The sequence below is a fragment of the Ascaphus truei genome (genome assembly GCF_040206685.1).
Source record: "Ascaphus truei isolate aAscTru1 chromosome 2 unlocalized genomic scaffold, aAscTru1.hap1 SUPER_2_unloc_2, whole genome shotgun sequence".
Lineage (NCBI taxonomy): Eukaryota > Metazoa > Chordata > Amphibia > Anura > Ascaphidae > Ascaphus > Ascaphus truei.
In genome coordinates, this window is record NW_027453816.1 from 707,427 (window position 1) to 725,834 (window position 18,408).

Sequence of the window (18,408 nt, forward strand, 5' to 3'; positions counted from 1 at the left end):
AGAGTGGGTCTGAGAGCCTGAGCGAGAGAGTGGGTCTGAGCGAGAGAGTGGGTCTGAGCGAGAGAGTGGGTCTGAGCGAGAGTGGGTCTGAGCGAGAGAGTGGGTCTGAGCGAGAGAGTGGGTCTGAGCGAGAGAGTGGGTCTGAGCGAGAGAGTGGGTCTGAGCGAGAGAGTGGGTCTGAGCGAGAGAGTGGGTCTGAGCGAGAGAGTGGGTCTGAGCGAGAGAGTGGGTCTGAGAGAGAGAGTGGGTCTGAGAGAGAGAGTGGGTCTGAGAGAGAGAGAGTGGGTCTGAGAGAGAGAGTGGGTCTGAGGGTCTGAGAGAGAGAGTGGGTCTGTGGGTCTGAGAGAGAGAGTGGGTCTGAGGGTCTGAGAGAGAGAGTGGGTCTGAGGGTCTGAGAGAGAGAGAGTGGGTCTGAGGGTCTGAGAGAGAGAGTGGGTCTGAGGGTCTGAGAGAGTGGGTCTGAGGGTCTCAGAGAGAGTGGGTCTGAGGGTCTCAGAGAGAAAGTGGGTCTGAGAGAGAGAGTGGGTCTGAGGGTCTGAGAGAGTGGGTCTGAGGGTCTGAGAGAGTGGGTCTGAGGGTCTCAGAGAGAGTGGGTCTGAGGGTCTCAGAGAGAGAGTGGGTCTGAGAGAGAGAGTGGGTCTGAGGGTCTGTGAGAGTGGGTCTGAGGGTCTGAGAGAGTGGGTCTGAGGGTCTCAGAGAGAGAGTGGGTCTGAGAGTCTGATTTCCCTACCCCCTGCCCGATTGGTGTGTGTGTGTGTGTGTGTGTGTGTGTGTGTGTGTGTGTGTGTGACGCGCGTGTGTGTGTGTGCGCACAGATACCAACCCACAGTCAGTCATAGTCACCCACTACCCAAGAGTCAGTCACCCAAAGAGAAGCAGTTCCAGCCATCACATTAGTGGTGAGTTCATTAAATGTTTGACCAAATACAGCAGGCTAATTTTTAAGTTGATAATTTTGGATGGCCCTCGAATGATTTTATAAATATCAAAATGGCCCTTGGGAGAAAAAAGGTTCCCCACCCCTGGTTTAAATGATCCTATTATAGGCAAAACCCTAAAAAAGAAGCCAGGGATTGTTTTTAAACGAGCAAGAAATTTGAAGAATGTTTTAGCTCCAACAATGTTAAGAAAAAATGAAAATAAGCTGAGCAAGGTAGTAAACCCTCTTAATATGGGGTTACCCTCGTGTCCAGATGGTTGCAATAAGTGTGGACGTACAAACTGTTTAACTTGCAAACACATTGTGAACAAGAGTATAGAGTTTTCATCCAATGTAACAGGAGAAATATTTAGAATTAAACAGTTTATAAATTGTATATCTACTTACCTGTCCCTGTGGCCTCAATTATATTGGACGCACAAAAAGAAGTTTAAAAGAACGTTTCACTGAGCACAGAAGAAACATCCTGAAAGGTTTCCTTGGCCATGGGGTTTCAAGACACTTTTTAACAAGCCACAATAAGAGTATTGAGGGATTATCCATTGTGGGAATTGAACATATTAATAAAACAACTATGAGGGGTGACAGGCTTTTAAAACTCAGAAAACAGGAGACTTACTGGATTTTTAAATTACAAACTCTTAGTCCAGGGGGTCTAAATGAGGATTTGGATCTTTTAGCTTTCAATTAGTCAATATGTGTTTCAGTTCCCCCTCCCCCCCTTTTATATGAATTGTTTATCCCATTGATAGCCCTATATCCTTATATAGTTTTCTGTTATCCATGTTTATTTATGGTTTCTTTCAATTAAGCAACAAGTATTTACAGTGTTTTAATGTGTATCGTTGACCAAATGTGTTCTTAATAGCCCAGCATATTTTGTATTTTTAAGGTTTTTTAATGTGTTAATGTATTGTTTTTAACATTAATTTATTAAACATTTCTGTTTTTGTGACGTGAACCAGTCATTCTATCACTAGCACTGGTCCATTGAGACTTTAGGATTAATCAATAATTGTCATTAAAATCAATGAGGGCCAATTTGAGCATATGTAATTAGCAATACTATAATTCACGACTGGTCTAGTGCTGTGATATCCCTGACGAAGCCAGTTACAGGTGAAACGCGTAGGAGGAGGAGCATAGGGTTTATGCTTTCATTCTGTGCAGTGGAGTGAAGTGAGCAACACAGCTCATCGTGTTCCTGGTAGCGGCACCCGCCGTGGTTGTTCGCCTGCTCATCGGAGCATACCAGTGCAGAGGTGGATCGGAGGGGGCCGGACACAGCCCAGAGACAACCGGGAAGGGCCTGCACGTCATATCCGGAAGTGACGTCAGACCCGGACACCCGGAGGGCTGTGCGGTGCCATCTACCTGTAGCAGCGTGATCGGAGAGGCTTTGCTTTGGAGAGAAACACCGGACCCCCACGGCCCATCAGTGCAAGCAGGGTGAGCATACCGAGCACTGGCTCAACCCTGGGGGACCCCTCTAAACCGGCATTGCCCCTCTCTATGCACGCTTTTCAAGGACTCTGATCTCTAAACGGGCTCTTCCCGTGGTCAATCCCTCTGAGACTCTGAGACTAAACAAGCACTATTTGCACATCAGCTCCATTTGCACATTACTATTTATCGTAAAATTGACATTGTTTGTTTTTAATTGTGATTTATTGTCGGTTTGGATCGTGATCTTAGGGACACGACCTATTATAAAGTGTTTAGTTTTACCACTACCCCTTGGTTTGCGCTTCCAGTTCTTTTTCTTTCTGTAACACACAGACCCGTCTTATTCACGGCCACTTCTGGAAAAGGCGGTAATGTACATGCAAGATATTTACCCCACTATGGGGGAGAGGGGGAGAAGGAGAGGGAGAATGAGAGGGACTGACAGAGAAGGAGAGGGAGTGAGAGAGAAGGAGAAGGAGTGAGAGAGAGTGAGAGGGAGAAGGAGAGAGAATGAGAGGGAGTGAAAGAGAGAGAAGGAGAGGGAGAATGAGAGGGACTGACAGAGAAGGAGAGGGAGTGAGAGAGAAGGAGAAGGAGTGAGAGAGAGTGAGAGGGAGAAGGAGAGAGAATGAGAGGGAGAAGGAGAGAGAATGAGAGGGAGTGAAAGAGAGAGGAGAGGGAGAAGGAGAGAATGAGAGGGAGAAGGAGAGAATGAGAGAGAGAAGGAGAGAATGAGAGAGAGAATGAGAGGGAAGGAAAGGGAGTGAGAGAAGGAGAGGGAGAAGGAGAGAATGAGAGAGAGAAGGAGAGAATGAGAGAGAGAAGGAGAGAATGAGAGAGAGAAGGAGAGAATGAGAGAGAGAAGGAGAGAAGGAGAGAGAGAAGGAGAGAATGAGAGAGAGAAGGAGAGAAGGAGAGAGAAGGAGAGAATGAGAGAGAGAAGGAGAGAATGAGAGAGAGAGAAGGAGAGAATGAGAGATGGAAGGAAAGGGAGTGAGAGAAGGAGAGGGAGAGAGAAGGAGAGAGAGAAAGAGAAGGAGAAGGAGAAGGAGAAGGAGAAGGAGAAGGAGAGAGAGAGAGAGAGAGAGAGAGAGAGAGAGAGAATGAGAGGGAGAAGGAGAGAGAATGAGAGGGAGTGAAAGAGAGAGGAGAGGGAGAAGGAGAGAATGAGAGGGAGAAGGAGAGAATGAGAGAGAGAAGGAGAGAATGAGAGAGAGAATGAGAGGGAAGGAAAGGGAGTGAGAGAAGGAGAGGGAGAAGGAGAGAATGAGAGAGAGAAGGAGAGAATGAGAGAGAGAAGGAGAGAATGAGAGAGAGAAGGAGAGAATGAGAGAGAGAAGGAGAGAAGGAGAGAGAGAAGGAGAGAATGAGAGAGAGAAGGAGAGAAGGAGAGAGAAGGAGAGAATGAGAGAGAGAAGGAGAGAATGAGAGAGAGAGAAGGAGAGAATGAGAGATGGAAGGAAAGGGAGTGAGAGAAGGAGAGGGAGAGAGAAGGAGAGAGAGAAAGAGAAGGAGAAGGAGAAGGAGAAGGAGAAGGAGAGAGAGGGAGAGAGAGAGAGAGAGAGAGAGAGAGAGAGAGAGAGAGAGAGAGAGAGAGAGAGAGAGAGAGAGAGGGAGTGATAGAGAGAATGAGAGGGAGTGAGAGAGAGAGGAGAGGGAGTGAGAGAGAGGGAGTGAGAGAGAGAGAAGAAGAGGGAGTGAGAGAGAGAGAGAGAGGAGAGGGAGTGAGAGAGAGAGAAGTAGAGGGAGAGGGGGAGAGACACACAGAGGTTTGCAGAAGTATTCTCCCCCCTGCAAGCCTCTCACATGTTGGCACCTGAGCGTACGTCACGACGTTTGAAATTAGATTTAACATGTGGACTCTACAAAAAAAAGACTCCAAAGTGCAGAAGTTAGAAAATGAATATAAAGAAGTAAGATTTACAGAGAAAAACAGACTCCTCTCCTGTGTGTGTGTGTGAGTGTGTGTGTATATAAGTCAGTGAGTGAGAGTGACAGTGAGAGTGACAGTGAGCGAGCAAGTGAGAGAGCCACTGGCTTAGTGAGGCTGTTAAAGCATTGCAGGGTTTGCAGGGCGTCCCGTCAGCACTTCGGGGGGTTACAGTGTGTCACACTGCGCGACCCATCAGCACCACGGGGGTTAAAGCGCAGCATGTCAGCACCACAGGGGTTACAGTGTGTCCCAATGCGCATCCCGTCAGCACCACAGGGGTTACAGCACCTCGCCCTGCACGTCCCATGTGAGGGGTCCTGAGCATGTCCCTCCCTCATATTTGGGAGAGGATCATTTCAATACGATGTAAAAAAAAGGAATCCTTCTGTATTTATAATCTGGGCAGTATGGAAATACTCTGTATTTATAATCTGGGCAGTATAGAAATACTCTGTATTTATAAACTGGGCAGTATAGAAATACTCTGTATTTATAATCTGGGCAGTATAGAAATACTCTGTATTTATAATCTGGGCAGTATAGAAATACTCTGTATTTATAATCTGGGCAGTATAGAAATACTCTGTATTTATAATCTGGGCAGTATAGAAATACTCTGTATTTATAATCTGGGCAGTATAGAAATACTCTGTATTTATAATCTGGGCAGTATAGAAATACTCTGTATTTATAATCTGGGCAGTATAGAAATACTCTGTATTTATAATCTGGGCAGTATAGAAATACTCTGTATTCCAACCCCAGTATAGAAATACTCTGTATTCCAACCCAAGTATAGAAATACTCTGTATTCCAACCCCAGTATAGAAATACTCTGTACTCCAACCCTAGTATAGAAATACTATGTATTCCAACCCTAGTATAGAAATACTCTGTACTCCAACCCTAGTATAGAAATGCTCTGTATTCCAACCCCAGTATAGAAATGCTGTATTCCAACCCCAGTATAGAAATACTCTGTACTCCAACCCTAGTATAGAAATACTCTGTATTCCAACCCCAGTATAGAAATGCTCTGTATTCCAACCCTAGTATAGAAATACTCTGTATTCCAACCCTAGTATAGAAATACTCTGTATTCCAACCCCAGTATAGAAATACTCTGTATTCCAACCCTAGTATAGAAATACTCTGTATTCCAACCCCAGTATAGAAATACTCTGTATTCCAGTATAGAAATGCTCTGTATTCCAACCCCAGTATAGAAATACTCTGTACTCCAACCCTAGTATAGAAATACTCTATATTCCAACCCCAGTATAGAAATGCTCTGTATTCCAACCCTAGTATAGAAATACTCTGTATTCCAACCCCAGTATAGAAATACTCTGTATTCCAACCCCAGTATAGAAATACTCTGTATTCCAACCCTAGTATAGAAATACTCTGTATTCCAACCCTAGTATAGAAATACTCTGTATTCTAACCCTAGTATAGAAATGCTCTGTATTACAATCCTAGTATAGAAATACTCTGTATTCCAACCCTAGTATAGAAATACTCTGTATTCCAACCCTAGTATAGAAATGTTCTGTATTCCAACCCTAGTATAGAAATACTCTGTATTCCAACCCTAGTATAGAAATACTCTGTATTCCAACCCTAGTATAGAAATACTCTGTATTCCAACCCTAGTATAGAAACTCTGTATTCCAACCCCAGTATAGAAATACTCTGTATTCCAGTATAGAAATGCTCTGTATTCCAACCCCAGTATAGAAATACTCTGTACTCCAACCCTAGTATAGAAATACTCTGTATTCCAATCCCAGTATAGAAATGCTCTGTATTCCAACCCTAGTATAGAAATACTCTGTATTCCAACCCTAGTATAGAAATACTCTGTATTCCAACCCCAGTATAGAAATACTCTGTATTCCAACCCTAGTATAGAAATACTCTGTATTCCAACCCTAGTATAGAAATACTCTGTATTCCAACCCTAGTATAGAAATGCTCTGTATTCCAATCCTAGTATAGAAATACTCTGTATTCCAACCCTAGTATAGAAATGCTCTGTATTCCAACCCTAGTATAGAAATGCTCTGTATTCCAACCCCAGTATAGAAATACTCTGTATTCCAACCCTAGTATAGAAATACTCTGTATTACAACCCTAGTATAGAAATTCTCTGTATTCCAACCCTAGTATAGAAATACTCTGTATTCCAACCCTAGTATAGAAATGTTCTGTATTCCAACCCTAGTATAGAAATACTCTGTATTCCAACCCTAGTATAGAAATACTCTGTATTCCAACCCTAGTATAGAAATACTCTGTATTCCAGTATAGAAATGCTCTGTATTCCAACCCTAGTATAGAAATACTCTGTATTCCAACCCCAGTATAGAAATACTCTGTATTCCAACCAGTCATATTGGGACACATGGACTGATGTGGGTTTTAAATAAGTTCAATCTCTCGCTTTAGAACATTCTGTTTAAATATCTCCAGTGGCTTTGTGTTTATCCATTAGAGATGAATACATTAATAAATAAATCTTTCAACTATAAACTAGTATATATATATATATATATATATATAGCCTTACGTTTATAATAATTTATCCCCTAGTGATGTGCAATTTTTATACACACACACACACACACTACTCTGGGGGATGATGTGATATAAATTATTTAATATACATTTCATTACTCTGGGGGTGAATAAATTGATTTAATCAGATTGTCAAATTAGTGTTGACAAAGATCTGTGTGTGTTCTGGTGGTATAAAGATGTGCGTGTCCATTGTGCTGCACCATTTACCAAGGCAAACTCTGGTCTATAGGCTGTCTCTTATAGAAAGCCTGAATAGACACATCTGCCTCTTTATATAAGGGCACCCCTTTAAACATTTCCGTGGCCAATGTTACCATGGACTATTTACGAGCACCCTATTGGATACTCTCATCCTTTTGAAGTCGCATACCCGCGTCGAAACGCGCAGGGCACGTTAGTGATGTCACCCAAATCGTCGCAGACACACAGCGGTGGATGAGTCTGTATGCCGCAGCCGGTGTGTGCCGAGAGGACGCGGAAATGCACTACAGCGGCTTTCTATACGCAGAAACCTCAAGACTTCACTATAGCAACACTACCTTTATAGGCAACTCCGTCTGGGGTACTGAGATTTTATCTGACAATGCTTGTGATTAACCTCCCCTTATAAGGGCATCTCTTGCCAACCCTTTATATTTATTGTACTTTTTTACACTATGGAGCGCGTGTGTGATTCTATATATATATATATATATATATATATGTATATATATATATATATAATCAAAAAATAAATAGATGATACCGTTCTGTGGCTAACGAAATGCTTTTATTTGTGCGAGCTTTCGAGATACACTGATCTCTTCTTCCGGCGATGTTACAATGAATGAAGCAAGGATAACTTGAAAACAGTGTCTCTTGGAATGTTATCTGTGCTTCTCCTTCCCCCGGTGTGGATGTGTTTTATGGCTAGAGGTGTCAAAGGGTAACTGAAAGCAAGTGAAGAAAGAGTGTGTATGTGTATCAGTGTGAATAAAAATGAATGGAGAGCCCACAGTATAAACAGTGCTCTACACAAGGTGTGTGTGGAGTGAGAGGGATATAAATGGTGTGGGTGGGTGTGGAAATGTGAGAGTTTGTAGCACAACTAAAAGTGTGTGTGGATACTATGTGGTCCCTATTGGTGTACCACCCACAGACAGCTGTTTCGACCTTGATGGGTCTCATCAGTGTGGGGTTGATTTTACTGGGAAAATCTGTCTGTGGGTGGTTTTCTGGGTATGCACCTTAACCCTGGCTGTGCTCAAAGCTGTGACCATGCAGCAAGCTTAAGCCTATAGGGAACCATGTTAAAAATGGTTATTGAGGCAAAAAGTGACACTGTGTGCTCATTTGCATGTCATTTCCCAGAATCCCTTGCTGCAGTGGAAGTGCTGTATGCTGGGTGATAATGGGGAAAGGCGGGGTTGCAGACCTGCCTAAGACATGCAGATGAGCATACAGCTATATTTGCATATTTGCTTTCCTGTGGAGGGTTTTTGTCACTTTTTTTACTCACCATAACTTAACTCAGTATTATGGTTTGGCCTATCCCATAAGCCTCTCTTGCATTCCCAGTAAAATCAACCCCACACTGATGAGACCCATCAAGGTCGAAACAGCTGTCTGTGGGTGGTTTTCTGGGTATGCACCTTAACCCTGGCTGTGCTCAAAGCTGTGACCATGCAGCAAGCTTAAGCCTATAGGGAACCATGTTAAAAATGGTTATTGAGGCAAAAAGTGACACTGTGTGCTCATTTGCATGTCATTTCCCAGAATCCCTTGCTGCAGTGGAAGTGCTGTATGCTGGGTGATAATGGGGAAAGGCGGGGTTGCAGACCTGCCTAAGACATGCAGATGAGCATACAGCTATATTTGCATATATATATATATATATATATAATCTTTTTTTCTGGTAATGTACATTTTCAAATAAAATAAAAGTGATAGATAAAAACCGCATGCCTAAATAACAGGTCGGGATTCCATCTTCATCCAGGAAATGATTTATTCTCAGATGCCCGAGAACGTACATTGTGCACTTGTTAGCTGCACAGAGCCTATTTCCATCAAGAATGAGGGTTTCCCCCAAGAAGTTTCTCCCGCGCAGCTCCAGCCCCTCATTCCCTTATGCACGCATGTGACGGTTAAATGTCACCGTTAATAAAGAGTCGAGCCTGACATTACCCGTGCCGATAAAACATTGGTAATATGTTATATATGTATGTATATCTGTATTGTAAGCCCGGTTCCAGCATCTCAGGGATAACACATTGGTATTATGTTATATATGTATGTATATCTGTATTGTAAGCCCAGTTCCAGCATCTCAGGGATAACACATTGGTATTATGTTATATATGTATGTATATCTGTATTGTAAGCCCGGTTCCAGCATCTCAGGGATAACACATTGGTATTATGTTATATATGTATGTATATCTGTATTGTAAGCCCGGTTCCAGCATCTCAGGGATAAAACATTGGTATTATGTTATATATGTATGTATATCTGTATTGTAAGCCCGGTTCCAGCATCTCAGGGATAACACATTGGTATTATGTTATATATGTATGTATATCTGTATTGTAAGCCCGGTTCCAGCATCTCAGGGATAACACATTGGTATTATGTTATATATGTATGTATATCTGTATTGTAAGCCCGGTTCCAGCATCTCAGGGATAACACATTGGTATTATGTTATATATGTATGTATATCTGTATTGTAAGCCCAGTTCCAGCATCTCAGGGATAAAACATTGGTATTATGTTATATATATGTATGTATATCTGTATTGTAAGCCCGGTTCCAGCATCTCAGGGATAACACATTGGTATTATGTTATATATGTATGTATATCTGTATTGTAAGCCCAGTTCCAGCATCTCAGGGATAACACATTGGTATTATGTTATATATGTATGTATATCTGTATTGTAAGCCCGGTTCCAGCATCTCAGGGATAAAACATTGGTATTATGTTATATATGTATGTATATCTGTATTGTAAGCCCGGTTCCAGCATCTCAGGGACCAGGGTTAATTTGGTTTGCAGGAGAAATGTTGCAAAAGTGTCTGCGACCTTTCCCTGTAACAGTTTTCATGTTTCTCTTTGTAATGTTGCTGTGAACCCACCAATCAGGAGCTGGGCATGTAGACAGCACCTTCCTACCCACCAATAAGGGCCTGGGCACATAGCCAGCACCATCCTACCCACCAATCAGGGGCTGGGCACGTAGACAGCACCTTCCTACCCACCAATCAGGGGCTGGGCACATAGCCAGCACATTCCTACCCACCAATCAGGGGATGGGCACATAGCCAGCACCTTCTTACCCACCAATCAGGGGCTGGGCACGTAGACAGCACCTTCCTACCCACCAATCAGTGGCTGGGCACATAGCCAGCACCTTCCTACCCACCAATCAGGGGATGGGCACATAGCCAGCACCTTCCTACCCACCAATCAGGGGCTGGGCACGTAGACAGCACCTTCCTACCCACCAATCAGGGGCTGGGCACATAGCCAGCACCTTCCTACCCACCAATCAGGGCCTGGGCATGTAGGCAGCACCTTCCTACCCACCAATCAGGGGCTGGGCATGTAGGCAGCACCTTCCTACCCACCAATCAGGGGATGGGCACATAGCCAGCACCTTCCTACCCACCAAACAGGGGATGGGCACGTAGACAGCACCTTCCTACCCACCAATCAGGGGCTGGGCACGTAGACAGCACCTTCCTACCCACCAATCAGGAGCTGGGCACGCAGAGAGCACCTTCCTACCCACCAATCAGGGCCGGGCATGTAGACAGCCCCTTCCTACCCACCCATCAGGGGTTGGGCATGTAGACAGCACCTTCCTACCCAGCAATCAGGGCCGGGCATGTACGCAGCACCTGGCCCTGAATGGTTCAAAGTTGTGGGTTAACTGTATAAAAAGGTGGGGAGGGAGACCCCTAGCAGATCAGATGATACTCACTCAGTCTCAGGCCAGGAGTTTGGGGCTGAAAAGATCCAAGTGCGGGGGCCAGCCCTGGAGTCCAGTCAAGAAGACATCCGGTGGGGAAAATCTCACTAAGGAGGTCCCTGCGCCTAGGACTATAGGATATATCCCCAGTTTACCCTGGTTAAGTATGTGTCGTCTGTTTATTTGTACAATTGTGGATAATCTTTTCCAATAAATTAATTTGATAAACTCTTGTGTTTCTGTCTGGCGAGTTGATCCCAGGTATTAGTCCTGGTCTCCTGTGACAAAATATTCTTCACACAGTTGTGCACAGATGTTTTCTCTGCCCTGTGGGTTCTAGTGAATAATCAGAGAAATACCCTGAAGAAGGCTTTCCTTTTTCTTAACATTGTGTTTAGTGAGTTATTCAGCACATGTACAGCTAGGTTAGGTTAATCTACTACGTGTGTTCCACAATGTGTACCGAGTCTGGAATACGCAACAAAGCTTTTCCCACATTCAGTACAAGTCTAGCTTTACTCTATGGACTTTACTATGCCTATTGAGGGAAGAGGGACCACTGAAGCCCTTTTCACAGTCTGTACATTTATTTGGCCTCTCACCAGTGTGGGTTCTAGATGCCTACGGAGTATGGTATTTTCCATAAAACCCTTCCCACATTTTGAGTCCTTGCATGACTTACCGGCTCGGAATGCTGCAAAAAGCTTTGTGTGTGGGTTCTTTGATGCTCCACAAGTTCCGATTCATTAATAAAGTCTTTTTCACATTCAGCGCATATATGTTTTTGCTTGTGGGTTTCATGATGTTTGTTGCAGGCAACTAGGTCCTTGAAGATCTTCCCACACTCACTGCAGTTGAAGGTCTTCCCTCCACTGTGTCCCTTAAAATGTCTATTGAGGACAGAAGAGTCATTGAACGTTTTTCCGCATTCCGTACATATGTAGGGCCTCTCCCCTGTGTGGATTCTATAATGTCTACGAAGCTTGGCTGGTTCTTTAAATCTCTTCCCACAGTCATTGCACCTATAAGGCCTCTCTCCTGTGTGTGTTCGCTCATGAATTACCAGATATGATTTTCGCGTGAAGCATTTCCCGCAATAAGAGCATTTATGAGGTTTCAATCCAGTGTGGGATTGCTGGTGAGGTGTAAGGTTTGATTTGTAACTGAAGTCTTTTCCCCAATCAGGGCATGAGTATGGCTTGTCAGTCGTGTGGATTTTCCGGTGTTTAAGAAGAGTTGGCCAATTACTAAAGCTTTGCCCACAATCAGTACAGATGTATTTGCTGGATGAGAGTAACTCTACCTCCTGGCAGATTTGATTACTTTCACTGCGGTTATTGTTATGTGCAAGTTTGTGTTTGTTCCCAGTGACTACATTCTCCTTTTTGATCTTCTGCTTATGAGCAAACTCGTGCTGTATCCCCGATTGCACACTAACAGCTTGGCCTTTTCGATTTTTAATTCTAGTGGATTTCTCTCGGAGAAGGCTTGTAGAGCTTGGTTCATTTAGACTCGGGCAGGCCTCCTCTTGGGGAGAATTATAAATGTTATCATTGGCTTTCATCTTACAGATTTGTGAGTTAAGACGTGTCCGACGAGTTTCCATGTCATTTACTTGGTGATCCACGGATACTTCTGTAAAGATAGAAAAATGGAATAAAAGTGAAATATTTTTAATGGTTTACTTTGGACTCTACATCATAAATAAAGACAGATGTTACAAGCTGGATACGGGCATTCTGATAAACACAATGAACTGTGGAATGGACCTACCTCTACTCATCCCCCTTCTGCCTTTCTCTCTCACTTTGAATCCTGGCTCTCTTCCTTTCTCTCCTCAGATTCCCCTGTTCTTCTCCTTGGGGACTTCAATTGCCACATTGATGACCCCTCTCTCACTTGGGCTTCCCACTTTCTCTCTTTAACCTCTTCTTTTGGCCTTCAACAGTGGACTGCAGCCAGCACCCACAAGGATGGCCACTACTTAGACCTGGTTTTCACTAAAAACTTCTCTCTCTCCAATTTCTCCATTTCCCCTTTTCCTCTCTCTGTCCATCACCTCATCTCATTCTCTCTCTCTCTCTCGCTTCTACCCTTCTCCACCTCCATCTACCCCCCGGTTCTGCAGAAACCTGTGCTCTATTCACTTACCTGACTGAGTCCACTTTACGCTCCTCCCTCTCCTCTCTCAGCTCTGCTACAGACCCTGACAACCTGGTCAGGAACTACAACTCTGCCTTGTCCTCCTCTCTTGATCTACATGCCCCGCTTTTTCTCTGCCGCCCTCGTCCTTCTAACCCTAGACCCTGGCTAAATTCCCACACACGCATGCTGCGTTCCTCCACTCGTTCCTCTGAACGCCTCTGGAGGAAGTCTCACACTCTCGCAGACTTCCTTCACTACAAATTTATGCTATCCTGTTTCAACTCTGCCCTCTCGCAAGCTAAACAAGCCTACTTTTCTGCACTAATCAACTTGCACAAGTCTAACCCACGTCGACTGTTCTCTGTCTTTGATACTCTACTCAAACCACCCTCAGCTGCCTCTCCTTCCTCAATCTCCGCTCAGGACTTTGCCGACTATTTTTTTTTTTTTATAACTTCCATTTTTATTAGTTTTCACAATGTTACAATACATGCGTACATACAATATTTGTAATGATTTTCAACATTGAACACCGTGCAACTCCCATTTTCTAGTGAAATAATAATACATCATAACACTCCCTATGCGGGAGGGGGTTGGGGAGGGAGAGGGGGAGGGGGGGGAAAGACACCTCTTCTGCATGCTTCTTTTCCTTGGGTCACCGCCTCATCCCACCTTGTATACGACCATCTGCATTCCTACTCGGGTCGCCTAGATTAACTACAATCTAACCCAAGCCTCTCCTTCTGCCTCCTACATCAAAGGAGAACGCACTTGCCACTATTAGAGCCAGATTGTGGACCTGTCCACCCCTGGGATGTCTGTTTGGTCTAGCCACAGTGTCCAGACTTTTAGGTAATTTTTGCCAGTATCGTCTAGGAGACTTGTCAATTTCTCCATCTGGCAGGTATGCCAAATTCTGTTCCGAATTTTGGGGATTACTGGGATTTCGTTTTGTTTCCATAATGCTGCGATCTCTGCCCTCGTGGCCAATGCGAAATGTGCAATCAGTTTCATATCTGTTTTAGCTATCCCCAGGGTCTGCCTGTTCAACAGGATTAACCACGGGTCTAGTGGGATTGTGAGGTTAAGGATCCTCTGTAGCCAATCTCTAATTTGCTCCCACAAGGGAGTTACCCGAGGGCAAGACCACAGCATATGTAACATGTCGGCCGGGTCTCCACATTGTTTAGGGCACAATGGGGAGTATCCTGAGACAAATTTTGATAATCTAACTGGGGTGTGGTACCATCTCATTAATACTTTATATGCGTTCTCCTTTAATGTGGTGCACAATGAACTTTTGGAGGCCGCTGTAACCATCTGCGCCACTCCTCCTCCTCCAGTGTCACTCCCAGGTCCTTTTCCCACATCAACATATATCCTAACTTGTTTGTGACCGTGGGACTAGACCCGATCACTTCCTTATACATCTGCGATGTAACTCCCTTCGTGTCCGTCTCAACCAGACAGAGCTTTTCAAAGTTTGTCAATGGGGGACGGGATTTGAATTTGTTGTAAAATGCTCTGATCTGGAGGTATCTAAAGAATTCTGATTGGGGGATCTCTTTTTCCGATTTAATTTCTTCAAATGGTTTAATTTTGTTATTGCCCTCCAGATCCCTGAGTCTATGTATACCTTTAGCTCGCCAAATCGAGGTGTCCGCCCTATTCAGACCCGGAGCGAAGTCCGAATTTCCCCATAGTGGGGTCATTAGGGATCCCCTACTAGTTAGGTTACATGACAGCTTGGTGGACTTCCAGATCGTGAGTGAGTTGGTCATCGAGGAGAGCAGCTCGGATCCAGCTTTCTTTGCCGTGTTTGGGGACCAGATTAGGTTGTTTAACTCCAATGGGTAGCAACACTCCTTCTCCAATGCCACCCATCTTTTCAATTCTGGGTTTGTTTGCCATTGGGAAATTTGACATAATTGTGCTGCCTTATAGTAGGATAACAAACAAGGTACTGCTAGCCCCCCCTCCAATTTTTTTTTATTAGGGTTTGCTTTTTTACTCTCGCTTTTTTGCCTCCCCATATAAACTTAGAGATCGCGGATTGAAGGGAGCTTTGCTGACTATTTTAAGGAAAAGGTGGAATCCATACGTCAGAGCATCCCGTTTCATCCTACACCTCTTCCTAACTCTCCTCCTGCCTTCCTTAACTCTTTTTCCACTGTGTCAGAGGAGAATGTGTCCCTCTACCACTTGCTCTCTTGACCCCATTCCCTCCCATCTCCTAAAACCTCTTGGTTCTACTATAATCCCTACGCTCACACACATTTTTAACTCCTCCCTCTGCTCCGGAACCTTTCCATCCTCCTTCAAACATGCAACAGTTATTCCATTACTCAAAAACAGCAAGCTTGACCCTGTCTAACCATCGACCTGTCTCCCTCCTGCATTTGCCTCTAAACTCCTTGAACGTCTTGTATTCTCTTGCTTGCTCCATTTTTTCAACACCTATTCTCTCCTAGACCCTCTACAATCTGGCTTCTGCACTGCTCACTCCACTGAAACAGCCCTCACTAAAATAACTGATGACCTCCATGCTGTCAAAGACAGAGGTCATTACACTCTGCTAATACTACTCAACCTCTCTGCAGAATTTGACACCGTGGACCACCCTCTTCTCCTTCATATTCTCCATACACTTGGTATTCGGAACAAAGCTCTATCCTGGATCTCATCCTACCTCTCTCATCGTACTTTCAGTGTCTCTTCTGCTAACACCTCCTCCTCTATTGATCTCTCTGTGGGGGTACACCAGTGCTCTGTCCTGTGACCTCTTCTCTTCTCTGTATACACTCTCTCTAGGTGACCTAATCACATCTCTTGGGTTTAAATATCACCTCTATGCTGACGACACACAAATATACTTTTCAACACCCGAACTTACACCTGCTGTGCAAACCAAAGTTTCTGAATGTCTCTCTGCTATATCATCCTGGATGGCCCTCCGTCGCCTTAAACTCAACATGGCTAAAATAGAGCTCCTCATTCTTCCTCCCAAACCTGGCCCTACTACCTCCTTCCACATTACTGCTGGAACTACGATCATTCACCCAGTAGCCCAAGCACGCTGCCTAGGGGTCACACGACTCCTCTCTCACATTCGCCCCTCACATTCAAAACATTTCTAAAACCTGTCGCTTTTTCCTCAGCAATATAACAAAGATCCGCCCTTTCCTCTGTTGCTCGACTGCTAAAACTCTGACTCAGGCCCTCATTCTCTCCCGCCTCAATTACTGTAACCTCCTGCTGTCCGGCCTTCCTGCCTCTCACCTGTCTCCCCTACAATCTATCCTAAACGCTGCTGCCAGAATCACCCTAATCTTTCCTAGATCTGTCTCAGCATCTCCCCTCATGAAATCCCTCTCCTGGCTTCCGATCAAATCCCGCATCTCACTCCATTCTTCTCTTCACTTTTAAAGCTTTACACTCTTCTGCCCCTCCTTACATCTCAGCCCTAATTTCTCGTTATGCACCATCCCGACTCTTGCGTTCTTCTCAAGGATGTCTTTCTTTCTACCCCTTTGTATCTAAAGCTCTCTCCCACCTTAAACCTTTTTCACTGACTGCCCCACACCTCTGGAATGCCCTTCCCCTCAGTACCCGACTAGCACCCTCTCTATCCACCTTTAAGACCCACCTTAAGACACACTTGCTTAAAGAAGCATATGAATAGCACTGTGGATATTCTGAACACATGGCACATAAAGCTTGACCCCCTGCAGACACACTTACCAGAACTCCCTCCTACTGTCTCTGTACGTTCTCCCTACCTACCAATTAGACTGTAAGCTCCTCGGAGCAGGGACTCCTCTTCCTTAATGTTACTTTTATGTCTAAAGCACTTATTCCCATGATCTGTTATTTATATTATCTGTTATTTATTTGATTACCCCCTTTTATTACTACTGTGAAGCGTTATGTACATTAATGGCGCTATATAAATAAAGTCATATATAGAAGCAGATGCACACCGCTGGTAGGTGCTGGAGGGGGGTACTTATCTGCCGGTGCGCTGCGTCCAGGGAGATCCAGACATCCCAGAAGTACTTGAGCAAAGGAATGAAAGCAGGCACACGGTTTTTCTAAAGGGGCAGTTTATTGTGCCATCAAAGGTCCAATGTTTCGGCAATAGATTGCCTTTATCAAGGAGAGGGCCCTCTCCTTGATAAAGGCAATCTATTGCCGAAACGTTGGACCTTTGATGGCACAATAAACTGCCCCTTTAGAAAAACCGTGTGCCTGCTTCCATTCCTTTGCTATATAAAGACATACAATACTAATGTGAAGCGCTATGTACATTAATGGCGCTATATAAATAAAGACATACAATACAAGTAAAATAGTAAAACACGTCACAGAGGGATTCACAGCACAAGAGGATATCAATGGTTGGACTACACAGTTACAGCAAAATATTATCAACTCTTCTATAGACACTCCGGCTATAAAGAGATCAAAGGTCATTGCCTTTGTCAATAGCAATTTCCAATTGGGAAAGAATGTTTCATTGGCTTTGCTCTGCGCCCAGGTCCAAACACAATTATCCTCCATTCTTACGGAGATCCCGCTGTTATTTTGTTTCCAGGTATGGCCTACAGTGCTGATCGCAGAAGCCAAGGTACCAGTAAATCCTTTCACGATGGATCATGTTGGCTCATGGCAACTCAATATGGGTAAATGTACCTTTGACTCTTGTGAGATACATGTGCCGACTCCTTCGGGGGATGTAACAACCATGTGTTTTTCCAGGTTGTCAACATTGGAAGCCTAACTGGAGAACATGTCTATCCAACAGATGCAACATACTCCCATGTGTTTCACAACCAATCGACATGGCAGCCGGTATCACTAGATGTATGAAACACACGAGGACATGTGGTCCGTGTGCCTTACTAGGTGGTTAATCTAAAGGACTCTGTATGTATTCTTATGAGTGTAATCTTACTATTTCTCCCTATGAAGTGGAGAGTAAAATATTTAATTTAGGCCGTGGCAGAATGTGTTTCCATCTAAAAAGGGAACAGAATATGACATACGCGGGTGGTAAGGTCATACGTGATTTCTTTGTATGTGGGAACATGGTGTGCAAATCACTGTCCGTGTATCCCGGGATTCAATACATTTCACAATGCGCAGATTCACCAAGTATCCTTTGACATACCGTGGCCTCTGGTAATTCTGGATCTTAATCCATCAGTGCTTCAGTTAGGGATGACAGAACAACTGAAACAACGGTCAGCTCATGTTAATGTTACGTTAAGGTTGGAAGGGCTTTTGCAAAACAGAACCAATGTCACCCACATCCAGGTTATGCATGACAGGGGAAAATGTACATGGTTTCCCAATTAAAAGAAGCTGCTAAATTACCCCGGTCCGAGAGCCTTTTTGGATAT

At 44.2% G+C, this 18,408-nt stretch overlaps 1 protein-coding gene across 4 annotated transcripts in view; it reads right to left on the reverse strand.

Annotated features, from left to right (window-relative positions):
* The window catches only part of LOC142473267 (uncharacterized), a 60,975-nt gene that overhangs the window by 29,479 nt on the left and 13,088 nt on the right, over positions 1 to 18,408 (reverse strand). For all 4 annotated transcript variants that reach the window (XM_075580466.1, XM_075580467.1, XM_075580469.1 and 1 more), the window contains one exon: positions 11,541 to 12,493. In XM_075580466.1, the coding sequence (XP_075436581.1) occupies positions 11,541 to 12,464 (924 nt within the window). In that variant the 5' untranslated portion in view covers positions 12,465 to 12,493. The remainder of the gene's footprint in view (positions 1 to 11,540; positions 12,494 to 18,408) is intronic.